This window comes from Tympanuchus pallidicinctus, unplaced genomic scaffold (assembly GCF_026119805.1).
Source record: "Tympanuchus pallidicinctus isolate F22 unplaced genomic scaffold, pur_lepc_1.0 scaffold19, whole genome shotgun sequence".
Lineage (NCBI taxonomy): Eukaryota > Metazoa > Chordata > Aves > Galliformes > Phasianidae > Tympanuchus > Tympanuchus pallidicinctus.
In genome coordinates, this window is record NW_026294710.1 from 15,929,139 (window position 1) to 15,942,629 (window position 13,491).

The 13,491-nt window shown below is 43.1% G+C and overlaps 1 protein-coding gene across 1 annotated transcript in view; it reads left to right on the forward strand.

The window, feature by feature from the left end:
* Positions 1-13,491, forward strand: part of EXOC4 (exocyst complex component 4) — a 399,307-nt gene that overhangs the window by 357,945 nt on the left and 27,871 nt on the right. The window contains exons 15-17 of the mRNA XM_052680722.1: positions 6,839-6,980; positions 10,934-11,112; positions 12,660-12,819. Coding sequence (XP_052536682.1) covers positions 6,839-6,980; positions 10,934-11,112; positions 12,660-12,819 — 481 coding nt within the window. The remainder of the gene's footprint in view (positions 1-6,838; positions 6,981-10,933; positions 11,113-12,659; positions 12,820-13,491) is intronic.

Sequence of the window (13,491 nt, forward strand, 5' to 3'; positions counted from 1 at the left end):
TTTGTCCTGCCCCCCTAGCTCAGGGGACATGGACTTTTTTCCATGATAATCCCTTTCTTGAAGCCGCGTGTTTGCAGAAACTAATGGAAAACAAACCAGTTTTAGAGGAGTTATTGCCTTTTTTAAAGTGCTAATTTCCTCATTGAAATTTATGTCTGCCAGCAGAGGCAGAGAGGAGCTCTGCAGACAGCTCTAACGAGACAATTCATTAACTAGCGAGTGTACACACACCATAAAAAACATTAATTCGTAAAATGAAAAACTAATAGAGTGTTTAGCCTGTTCTTTATCACCAGTGACAGTCTGTGCTCTCCTCATCATTAGTGTTTACTGAACTGATGGGGGCTGCAGCCCAGCTTGCTTATCAGCACTCATCGTAAATGAGGACACAGTGCTTTTTTTCCATCACAGTTACTTTGTCCCATCTCCTGCACTTGAATTTTACCATGGCTTGTAGGACAGAGGCATGGAAGGATACTCTCAAGTTTTGTCTTTTTTTTTTTCAGATTTTGCATTTAAGTTCTGTTTCCTTCTCCATTCTTGAGAAGATTGGCAAGAGAAAATCCCCTCCTTAAGGATCTTCCAGTATAGAGTCATAGAATCTTTAAGGTTGGAAAAGACAACTGAGATCATCCAGTTGAACCATAATACGTATGATTCTTTGCATATGATCACAGTTGCCTCTGCTAAAGAACCGGATTCATTCATAGCAAAACTCTAACTATGTAAAAGTCATACTATAGAATCATAATATATCCCAAGTTGGAAGGGACCAACAAGAATCGTTGAGTCCAAGTCCTGCCTTCACCTTGAAGTGTTGACATAGCTTTTCCACTTCAACATCGATGAGCAATTTTCTGACGGTCACAGTAAATGGTGAGCCAGGCTAGTTCTGAGTACTTAGAAAATTCCACCCTCACATCTGTTGTTTGAAAGGTCCTCACCTATTAAAGCTTGTCCTTTCTTGGTATTTGCTTTGCTTTAACAAGAATCCCTGTTCTTCCCAGTGTTTCGCTATCAATCGATACTTTCAGCTGCATACTCATCCCACCTGCATGTAGTAGAGATGTTCTCAGTATCAGAACTTTTCTCACCTCAAGGTTACTTGTTTTTTAGAAGAGAAGAGTTGGATCCAGTGTAGGAGAGACTCAGTGGTGTATCTTATGTAGGTGCAGGCTGTCCTCACTTCTGCTCACTGGCTCATCTGTAAGCTCAAGAGTTGGGCACAAGATTTAATCCTGCCCAACATTGGTTCCTGGTGGTTTGCAAGAAAAAGGTAAATGTTACACTGAGGGACATGGTCTCAATCAGTCACAGTCACGGGTTGACGGACTGGATGATCTGAGTGGTCTTTCCAACCTGAGTGATTGTATGATTCTACTTAAAACTTACACAGAACACAATTTATGTCAGAAGGAATAATGCATCAATAACTACGTAAATATCTTCAGTAGTTATCCATATCTGAGAGGCCCAGAGGTTCAGACACGCTTGAGAAGTAAGGGAAAGGATGTCAAAGCCAAAATCTGTTTTTTTACAGATAAATCGACAGGTTCCTGTACCTTTGAAATAAATCTCATGAGCTTGGGAAAAAAAATCAAAATCCAGTTCCAGATTTTATGTCTCATTCCATTACTTTCCTGCAGAGCTGCAGCTCTGAGATCCCCAAACAGTCGCGTTTAGAGGCAGGCAGTGAGTGATGTATGCCTTAGAGCTACAAATAATACTCCTGAAGCCAGAAACCAGTCCAAGTGGCCATATGGGTTGCATATAGTTGTTGTTTTCCATTATTTCTCGAGCACCACAGGTGTGCAGAGCACTTTGCAAAAGGATGAAAAGAGAAGACCCTTGCTCCTTGGGGAGCTTATACTCTAAATTAGATTGAGACAGCATCTCAAGAGCAATAGGAAATCAGATTAGAAGGAAAGATGTGTAACCACAAAGAGAAAAGTGGCTTGAGAGCAGGGTCCTGGTAGTTATTCCCACAGAAAGAAAAACATTTGAGTTGACTTGCTTTGTCTGGTTCTCTGTAGTTACTTAAGGCTTTTCATCTCCAGCAAATCTCCTGCTGCCAGGGTAGAATGCAGCCATCTCCATGCAGCTGTGCAGAGGTGATATCCCAGTGATTTCCACTACTTTTGGATGGCTGAAGGCATTTTAGTCTGGAAAAGAGGAGGCCCAGGGGAGACTTTATTGCTCCCTACAACTGCCTGAAAGGATGTTGTAGCAAGGTGGAAGTCAGTCTCTTCTCCCAGATGACAGCGATGGGGTGAGAGAGAATGGCCTCAAGATGCACCAGGGGAGGTTCATGTTGGATATTAGGAAAAGCTTTTCAGAAAAAGTAGTGAAGCATTGAAACAGGCTGCTCAGGGAGGTGGTGGAGTCACTGTCCTGGAGGCGTTCAAAAGAAGGGCAGATGTGGCAGTGAGTCTAGAGGGTGAATCTACACCATGTCCAAGCTCTACAGTGATCACAGACGTGGGCTGATGGTTGGACTAGATGGTCGTAATGGTCTTTCCACCTTTATTGACTCTGTGATTCAAAAGGCTGCAAGAACAGGAGATGAGGAGACCTTAGATCCTGCTTTTATTGATACAAAAAAACACCCCAGGTTTTACCCACTGCAAACCGAAGCATGGAGAGAGAAAGTGGTATGCCAAGAGCTCCAAAAAGTCACCAGCAGAGATAGGGGTTAACCCCAAGTCTCCAAAGGCATGGTCCAGCACTGAACCAATAGCAATTTCCTTTTGCATGTGTGTACTAATGATTATTTTGGGATTTCCTTTTCCAGAGAGGAAGGGAGTAAGAAATTAAAGATCGAAAAGGTGCAAGCTGATCCCTAATATTACTTCTGGGACACAGTAAGGGTTTCAGAACATGTCTCTGAGTTTTTCTTCCAACAGAGTTGTAAAATTTTTCTGTGAACCTTTCCTTTTCCCTCTGCAAGGCAGTGGCATAATAGTGCTATATGTAAAGTGTGAACATGTTGCAGGTTTATTTCTCAGGCTCAGGTTGCACCGGAGCCAAAGCAGAGGCAAGTAACCTTAGATTGATTTTTCTCCTTGCACTCTTAAATCATTCAAATCTGTTAACAGTCTCTCTGCTCAAGCAGGACGCACTATTGTAGACCTTGATTGGATACAGAGGTTTGTTTATGGGCAATGCTGCAGGTTTTGTTTAATATTCCAGAGGTCTGGTAATTTACATCCATTGATTTACAAGGCACAATCTGTCAAGAGACACCAGCGTCCCATTGAATTGCAAAATGATTGAAATCATGGGTGACAACTAGCGTGTTAAGTTTATTTTTCTCATGTTTGCTGGAATGAAATGTTCCCTCTCCTCAGAGTGAGATATCTTGGCTGTGCTTGCAGCGAGCTAAAAGAAATTCCAAACAAAGCTGTAATTGTTATCCAGCAGCACAGGAAGACGACTCAGGACAACTGAAATTCATCTGTTGAGGCTGCAGGATGATAAGGGACTAAGGAGCAAGTTGTTGGCTGCTGCTTACCCAACCGTTTTGTGTTTTTTATTGGCTAGAAGGGCTCATTGTTTGACTTGGTGTAAACAGGCCAAGGTACTTATAAAGGAGGAGGAGAAGAAGATGTGTATGACTGTGGATCTGTGGTGTTGCTTTTCCAGCATTTCAGTTTGAGATGCCTCCCTCTGCCCTTTAAGTGGAAAGCTGAGAGTGTTCTGGTGGCTTGAATGACTATGGGGGATCACCCATCACTTGGTGTCTGCCCAAAGAACTGCCCGTCTCCAAAACAAAAGTTCCAAAATATGCTTTTGTTCAATACCCCTTTAGGCTGTGATTATCTTACTCCTTCTGCGGGTTCACGTCTCCTGAACAAGGCTTTAAGAAATAGGATTTTCTCCTTGGTTGACTCAGCACTGAGACAATCCATTCTGGATGCCTGAGGAAGAAGAAAGGACAAGTGGAGGGCTCTGGAAGTCTTTTGATCTCAAAAAGTGACAGTATACTTCAGGGCCTTCATATCACTTGAGAAGTGGATGTACCTTCCTAAGCCAGCACTCGGTCTTCCTTCCCAACCTGGGGACACAGAACACAAACAGAAGAATTCCCCACCCTGGGGACATGGAATACCTGGAACTCCCCACCTTGTGGACATGGAACACCCACAACTTCTCACCCTGGGGACACAGAACACCCAGGAGAACTTCCCACCTTGGGGATGCACAACACCCAGAACTTCCCACCCTGGGGACATGGAAGACCCAATAGAACTTTCCACCTTGGGGATATAAAACACCCAGAACTTCCCACCTTTAGGACATGGAACACCAAGAACTTCCCACCCTGGAACATGGAAGACCCAGAAGAACTTCCCCACTTCAGGACATGGAACACCCATAGCTTTTCACCCTGGGGATGTGGAACACCCAGAAACTTCCCACCCTGGGAACATGGGATACTCAGAAGAACTTCCCACCTTCTGGATGTGGAACACTCAGAAGTTCTCACTCCGGGGACAGTGAACACTCAGAGGAATTTAAGCACTCAGGCTTTAAATAAAGCACAGATTGCCCCCGTCTTTCTCCTGCTCTTATCTCCACTGACAAATACAATTACCACTTCACTTAAATTGCTGTAAATGAATTATAGAGAGCAGAAAAATGTGCATAATATTTCTCCGCTGCAGAAATTAGCTGACTCTTGCATTTCAGGTGATGGATCCATCCATCTCCACTGCTGGAGCGAGTTGGCGCAATCAAACCTGAGACTGCAGCAACATTCCTGTGCTGTAACAGCAAGTCCATCTCCAGGAGCAGCACCAATAGAAACTTGTCAGTATTTAGAGTTATATGACTAAAAATGGATTTTTTTCCCCCATTCTGCAGACCTGAATCTGCATGATCCAAAAGCCCCGCCACCCTCTAGGGAAACAAATGTCGTAGCTGAAAGGTTTGTTAAAATTAAACTTCATCCATATTGCTGTGATTGGAGGAGCTGCTGAAGGAGGCTGCTTCCTGGATCTGTATTTAACATGGCCTTTTCCTTGCATGGTTTTCTCTGTAGTCATTCACAGTAAAATAAGATGCACAGTTTGGTGCTTTGCTGTGTGCAGTCTTTTCCTTTTGCTTTGTCACACTCCTTTAGTTGTACAAATCTGTCTTATACGTATAGCACTGTTTCAGACAAAATACATTGGGACTTTTGACTCCTCATTTTGTCTTTGCTTTTCAGACTGGATCTGAAGTTGTATTGAATTTTACAAGCAAATCCAAAGCTCCACGTAGGTTCTTCTTTCAAAGAAAGTCTCTGGCTGTACAAAGAGTGGCAAGAGACATTTATCTGATCAGTCTCCATCACAATTAAAGTTTGTTGTCAACAGTTCCTTAGCAATGTACAAATCCTTTCTGTACTGCGCTGCGTTGGTGTCTGGCTGAGTGTTTGTCATGTACTAAACATTAGGGAAGGCAAGAGAAGACAAGAAAACAAGCCAATTCTTAGCACCAGCACATAGCACACCTTCATTATTCAGGTTGACCACGGAACAAATATGAGCTGAAAATGTGAAACAACCATAAAAAGAAAGCAGATATCGAAGCAAAAGAGCAAAAAAGAATATTCCCTGGAGAGATGGGAAAGCTCTGGTCCCATTGTGGCAGCAATGAGAGCTGAAATACAGCACACAGCTCTGGTTAGCTGTGCTCAAAAACGTAATTGAGCCTGGAAGGGGTGCAGAGTTGCTCCTAGGATGAAGAGGGGATGGAAATTCCCACTCCTCAATGAGTTTCTTGTACTGCAGCAGGAGATAAATACCAATGATGGAAACCTCCATCAGGCAAAGAATAATGATGGCATATGAAGAACTAAATATAAAACATCAGTGAATAAGCGTAGGCTGGAAATTAGATCCTAACCTCTAAAATCAGTGTTGGAGAAGTGAGGCTTTGAAGGAGTAGTTCAGGGAAGTAAGGAGGGTAGAAAGCTGAATGACTTCAGTATGGCATACTATTATCTACCCAAGGCTGTGGGATGTGATGGACTTGATGGCCCAAGACATCCCTTCCCATCACACTGTTTAATTCAGATGCAAGGTGCCTAAACAGGTCTGCATAATTTCAAACACTGCTACTCACCCTATGCACGAAGTCATTGCTAAAGTGCTGCTTGAATGAGAGCTAGAACTCAGATATTTGGAATTTGCTTCCTCTAATTAGGGCAGAATATTTGATAACTGTGTTTTGAAGAGCTCTTGGTGTGAGTGATACAGACGAAATTAAATGAGTTAGACCCACAGGATGATATATACAGGACAGCGATCTCACAACTATGGCCATGGCCAGTACCCACAACTCTTCTTTTCTGAGTTTGTTGCCCATGAAGCAGAAATAGTAGTTTTTTGCTGGCTCGCAGTGGGATGGTAAGAAATAAATGATGAAAACGTCTCTGCTCTCCATGATTTCTGCAGATTGGGTTCACTTGTGATTACATAAGGAAGTCTATCGTGACCAAAAAGGGTCAACTTTCTTACTGGTGCCATGGCCCCAGAGCAGCTCCTCCCTCACTCCAAGCAAAGCAAGATAAACATTCCTGGATTTTGCAGAAACACTTTTCACAGAGCAGTATCTTCCCAAGCAGATGTATTCTGGTGGTTGATGAAACCCATAAGATTCATTCTGGAGTTTAAACCAATCACAGGAGCAGTTTGTTGCTTCTTACATTCCCAAATCATAGATTTCATTGCTCAGCCAAAGATAGAAGAGAGCACACACGCTTAGGGTGGAAGCAGTCAATGTGCTATAGTTGCTAAAGCCAAGTGGTATCGATGAAATATATCACTGATTTATTCTTTTTTTTTTTTGCTAGCTATGTCTCCTGGCCAGGACAGCCATGCCAGCATGGAAAACCTTCCTGCATCCGAACAGATCCTGCAAACCCTCAATGAGCTGGCCAGGTCTTTCCAAGAGATGGCTGACCGCTGCCTGCTGGTTCTACATTTGGAAGTCAGGTAAAAGCCCAGAATTTGGGGGTTGTACTGAGCTCAGAAAGCTGCAGGTCAAAACTGTGTCCAGAGGTCATATTATGGCATATGAATGGTTTATGTGCCCGCCTTCCTGTGAAGAAAGGTTGAGGGAACTGAGTTTGTTTAGCTTGGAGAAGAGAAGACTCTGGGGAAACCTCATTGTGGCCTTCCAGGACTTGAAGGGAGCATATACACAGGAGGGGGAACAGCTGTTTATGTGTGTTGATAGTGATAGAACACTATAGAAAGGGGGAATGGTTTTAAATTGAGACAGGGGAGGTTTAGGTTAGATATTAGGGGGACATTTTTCTCACAGAGGGTAGTGACAAATTGGAACAGGTTGCCCAAGGAGGTTGTGCATGCCCCATTCCCAAATGCATTCAAGGCCAGGCTGGATGTGGCTCTGGGCAGCCTGGTCTGGTGGTTGGCAACCCTGCACACAGCAGAGAGGATTGAAACTGGATGATCATTGTGGTCCCTTTCAACCCAGGCCATTCTGTGATTCTATGATGTATCCAGAAATGCCAGGTCCCATAACTATGGGTGGCCAAATGTGGGGCAGAGGCAAGATACCAGCACTGGGGCTTTGTAAGAGGGTCTGTATCTTGTGTCAGAAACTAGGAAAAAAAGTTTTTTGCAGGCTTTGTCCATAGATAATTGCACAGTGTTTTTAAAGCCTAACAGGTGTCTGCATATTTATTAGCCATTGCGCTTTGGATTGCAAATAAAAGCTTTTCTTACTGCTTTTTTTTTTTCAAATAGTGAGAGAATCTGGGGAATATAAGGTAAGCACCAGCTGGAACTTTTAAAGGGCTGGAGAGTTTTGTGATGTCTCTGACTACACATGCAAAGATGAAAACAGCAAATCCCTTTCTTCAGGCTGCCAGCTGTCCACTCTGGGGCTGGGAAAGCATTTGTCCCTCATGCATTGGCCAGGTGCATTTTCACTGCTTCATTTTTTTCTGAAGCATCAAATATAAGTGGATGTCATAGACAGGCAATGAGACTTGATGGGCCATTTGTTCTTCTGTGGCATATCCTGAGCCATATTTTGTCTTCATGTATGTTGACAGAGCTCTCATGAAGTCAGTATGTAGCTTTAAAAAAATACACATCACTTATTGTCAGCAGCCCTTCAACCTGCTATCCATCATCTGCTGCCCACTTGATTGCAGGCATCACAGATGAGTTGGGACTTGAAGAAAAGATTGTTAAAATATGGAAATGGAGCAGCTTTCCAGCTGCAGTGTAATGTAAGGTGATGCCTGGCCTAACCCAGACTCATGATATAGGCACCAGCCTGAATGGGTTTCGGATTTTCCATCACACTTTGGTTAAGCAGAAATAGGTGCAAATATAATGCAGGACAATTTTCACTGCTACAGACAGCGAAAGAGGGGTTGAGACTTTGCAGTGATCCCCTTGGTTTTCTCCTTAGGGACCCCCCATTTGTTACAGCTTTGTCAGATGCTGATTGGCACAAGCCTGGGTTTAGATTCTCCTCTACAACTATCAGAGCATGACCCGAGGACTATGGTCCCTGAGACCCTGCACCTTGGGTTTACATCTCCTTCCTCAAATGAAACTGTTGGCACATCCAAATCATTAACCATTTCTTTTGGGGTTGCCCAGGGAGGTGGTGGATGCCTCAACCATGGAGGCATTACAGGACAGGCTGGACCAGGCTCTGAGCAATCTGACTGAGCTGTAGGTGTCCCTTTGCAGGGAAGTTGGACTAGGAGACCTTTAAGAGTCCCTACCAACTCAAGTGATTCTATGATTCCTTAGTCACAAATAACCATGAAATTTCAGATTATTTAATCTGTTACCATGTTATACTATTTAAAAAAACACCAATACAACATTATATAGGAGCAGGTGCTAAATGATAGGTATATTTTTACTCTGGAGGTTGGCCTAGATTGAACTTGCATGCGATGGCCATCTCAAGGACATTTTCCATGAGGACTGGTACACAGAAGCCAGAACTTACTCATCACAACTTAGAGAATCATAGACTTGTTGGAATTGGAAGCAACCTTTAAAAGTCATCTACTCCAATTCCTTTGCAGTGAACAGGGGCATCTACAGCTTGGTCAGGTGCTTGGAGCCCAGTCCAGCCTGACCTTGAATGTCTCCAGGGATGGGGCATGTACTACAACTCCCACCCCATCCCAACCCAGTGCTTTTTGAGCCAGCCAGTCTGGCATGAATTTTATGTCTCAGTGTGCTGAACCTGAGATACACTTTTAATGCAAGGGGTATTTCAGCCAGGCTGCAATTCGGCTATGATTCCCTGATGGATGAAATTGAGAAGAGTCCAACCAAAATTGTGACCCCATCCCCATTGAGTGATGTGGGTGAAACCCAAGAATTACAAAAGTCAAAGGAGTTTTGCTATTGACTTTGCTGATCATAGCATTTTCCACTATGAGTTCAAGAGAAATGACCTAATTGCAGATTTTTGCAGAACAAAATGTGAGTGCACAGGACTTTTTCCTTTGATGGAAAAGATGATGGTAAGGCATGTTGCCAGCAGATCAACATGTCTGGCAAACTGGAAAGAAGTTGCAATCGTATTAAATGTTTGGGAAGATGCAATCTCGGCCTTCAAATTACCACTGAATGCCTCCTGGCTTACTCATTTTTTCCAGTTATAAGGGGCTAACAGTACATGCAAGGAGTATCATTGGAGCATCAGTATTGAGGTGCTGCAGAACCAACATGTTTGAAAATGGAGAACCTGGTTAAAAGGCACTTGGCATTTCAGAGTGATGGTGTAGGTCGTATCTGTTAATAGAGGATCCTTTGTATTCACCTCTCAAGATAGGTCAAGAGACAGATGCATTTAATGCAGATGTAGCCACTCATTTCTTAAAATTGCTTTTTACTTGCTTGAACTTTAGAAGGAAAATTGTGAGGAAGCACTTTTACCTCTAATGTATTTAATACATTGTCATGATAAGTAATTCGCTTGGGGCTTTTTTGTTCCATTGGTTTTTATTATTCCAAAAATAAAAGATGTATGTTCAAGAGAGCTTAACTATGCTCTCTAGCCTCTCTGTATCACTGCAGTATCCTTATATATGTCATTTTTCCACAGTGTAATCAGCAGTGCTTTTCAGAAGACCTAACCACAGAGCCATGTCAAGGTCACCACAAACATGCTGGTGTTTGGAGGGAGAAATAAAAGGAACAACTGCCCTCCTTGGCAGCCTTAACCACTGCAGAGGTGTTACAGAGATAGTCTTCATCAGAGCCTGACTGGGATGTAGATATCCCTGTTCATTGCAGAGGAATTGGAGTAGATGATCTTTAAGGGTCCTTTCCAACTCAAACAGTTCTATGATTCTGCTGGGGAACTGGCTAATGCTTGACAAAAAAGATGAGATAATTATCTAACCATTGGAAACTTTGAAGGCCTCCATGGACTGGTAATGAGATTTAAAAAAAATAAAATAAAAATCTCTTAGATCTTCACATTAGAGCAAGGGAAAATGGGCACTGGAATGTCCGTACATCCTCCAAGCCTCCCAGAGCTGCTTGGTGTGCTGGCAGTAGGCACCTTTGCAGCTGGCATCCAGACCGGGCATCCCATGAGGGATGTTTTGCTCCTAAGGGAATGGTCCCTTCAGTTATCCTCATTTTTTCCAGTCCTGGCTGAGAAACCAAAAACAGAACAAGCAGTGCAGACATGCTCTTCTTTGTCCAAATCATTTGGCTCTTGAGTCGTGTTTTTGTTGATAGGCTTTCACTCTCTTCTCTGGAATCTGCACAGCCTTTAGAGGACTTGAAGGTACAGATTGCTAGCATTTCTCTCCATGAAAATAAGCATCCTACTATCATGTTTTTTTCTGCCTAGAACCACTTCTGAGTAACACCCATTGATATTTTAATGTTGGCATTGTTGTGCTGTAACACTCTCTTCTGTCTTGCAGAGTTCATTGCTTCCACTACCTGATCCCATTGGCTAAACAAGGGAACTATGCCATTGTTGCCAACGTGGAGAGCATGGACTATGACCCCCTTGTTGTCCGGCTCAATAAGGACATCAGTGCCATCGAGGAAGCCATGAGCGCCAGCCTCCAGCAGCACAAGTTCCAGTACATCTTTGAAGGTCGGACATTTGTCAACAAGTTTGTAAGAGTTTGGTTTTATGAAATGATCTTTCGTTTTTATCGCAGAGCTCAGAAGCATTATCTTTGAGGGTAAGACAAGAGGAGATTGTTGCAAACTAGGGGGGAGATTTTGATTGGATATAAGGAAAAAGTTTTTTACAGGAAGGAAGAGTGGTGAGACACTGGAACAGGTTGCCCATAGAGGTGGTGGATTCCCCCATTCCTGGAGATATTCAGTGTCACTGGACAGGGCTCTGAGAGCCTGATCAAGCTGTAGGTGTCCCTGTTCAGTGCAGGGGAGTTGGACCAGATGACCTTTAAGGGTCCCTCCCAACTCAAATGATTCTGTGATTCTATGACTCGAACACACACTGTGCTATTGTTGCCATCTACAGCAAATTGATTGGTGAGACCCACGCAGACATAAGTCAGAAACTTGTTGCTTCTTTACCATTTCTCAGTGTCTTTGATAGAACCAATCAACCCATTCTGAGCACAAAAAGGGTAGGCTGATGTACATGCAGGACAGTTCACCAGGAAGCCATATGTATTGCAAGCACAGCTTTATTATAGCACAGACCCTATCCAAAGTGTAGCCATTCCAATACCAAAATTAAATTTTGAGAACATTAGCTCTTCTGATGTCTCGTCTGTTGTGATTACCTTGGAGAATATAAATCACATCTTGGTTCATCTCCCTGTATTTATTTGTGGCACTGATGCACAGTGGTCTTAGTGTGTGCCAGGGTGTGATGATGTCAAAATCAGAAGAGTGGGGACTGGAGATGCACTCATTGCATTGCTGGCAGGGATGAAGGCTGCGCAAGCCTTGTTAGCCTTCTTCTGATCAGCATTTAGGTAGCCTAAGCATGAGCGTATGTTCATAATTCAGACTTCTAATCAATGCTTAGTCTTTTCCAGACCCCTGTACTGAATGAATTGGGCTACATTTTTTCTATTTTCAATGCTTCATGCGTGGGTACTTCATTCTGAGATTTCCCGTGACTTTTAGCAGCCTGCCACGTCCTTCAGTAGCAGAGGAAAGATGGAGACATCACTCAATCTAAAGAAACTATCAGAGAAGCTGTGCATCAAGTGCATTGAAATGCAGTTCATTTTTGCTCTTGTGAGAATTTGCCAGGAAAAAATACCATCCTTGATAATAGATTAGAATAATATCATTTTGTCAGAGCAGTGGTGGTCCATTGATCTGCTAGAGAGAAAGGAATGGAAAGGTGTGTGCTGATAAATCTGGGAGTGTCCTGTAAAACTCAATGGCTACAATAGTGCAACTTGGTGTTTTTATAGTTTTGTATAGTTTTATAGGGTTTTGGTTTGTTTTGTTTTGTTTGTATTTTTGCTAACAAAGGGAACCTTGAGGAAAGCCAAAAAATTCACAGGGAAGATGGTGAACTGTTTCCAGATGCGGTCTGGTGTATCTCTCTTTCCAGTTCACACACCCGTTCCATGCCCATTCCCAGGTTTTATGATGAATTATTGCCAGTAAATGTCTTTCTTATTATTTGTTTCTTTCCTTCTTTTACAGGGTTGGGTCACCTCATCTCCTGCATTCTTATCAACGGAGCCCACTACTTCAAGCGTATCAGTGAATCTGGCATCAAGAAAATGTGTAGGAACATTTTCATCCTCCAACAAAACTTGACAAACATCACCATGTCACGTGAGGCTGACCTGGACTTTGCAAGGTGAGCTAAGAGCCTTAATTGTGTTTGTTATTATTTTGATGCCCATCATGCAACTGGATGGGTGGTATGGTGAAGTTAAACGTACAGAAGTGGTAACCGTAATATTCACTTTCCCCCTTTGTTGTGTGGGAGGTTCAGCCAAGATCCATTCAGAGCTCAGCGTCAGCTCGGTGTGTCCATGCTGGGTAATTTCTGTTCATGTGATTCTCTTAACATTTAAACTCAGGCAAGGAAATGTTTCTAGATACAACTGCTGTGTGGAATTTCAGCTGGATGAAGGTGGGGCCTCTGATTGCCCAAATGAGTTATGCTTCAGTTTGTTGAAAATTTAAACTTAAGCCATGTCTTCCTTCATGTTCTCTTGCTCCCAGAATTGTAGCAATACCAAAGCCAAAACTGGACATGGGAGCTCAGCTGCAAGTTTATTTTCTGTTTTGCTGCTTTATTCACTGAAGGGGGATCATTTGAGGCATAAATCACAGGGTGTAACTCAGCAGAGCTGTGTTGTCTGAATCTCTGTGGAAGCAATCATAGAACCATAGAATCATTTGAGTTGGAAGGGAACCTTAAAGGCCATCTAGTACAACTCCCCTGCAGTGAACAGGGACATCTACATCTCCATCAGGTTGCTCAGAGTCCTGCTCAACATTAGCTTGGATTCCTCTCCAAGGA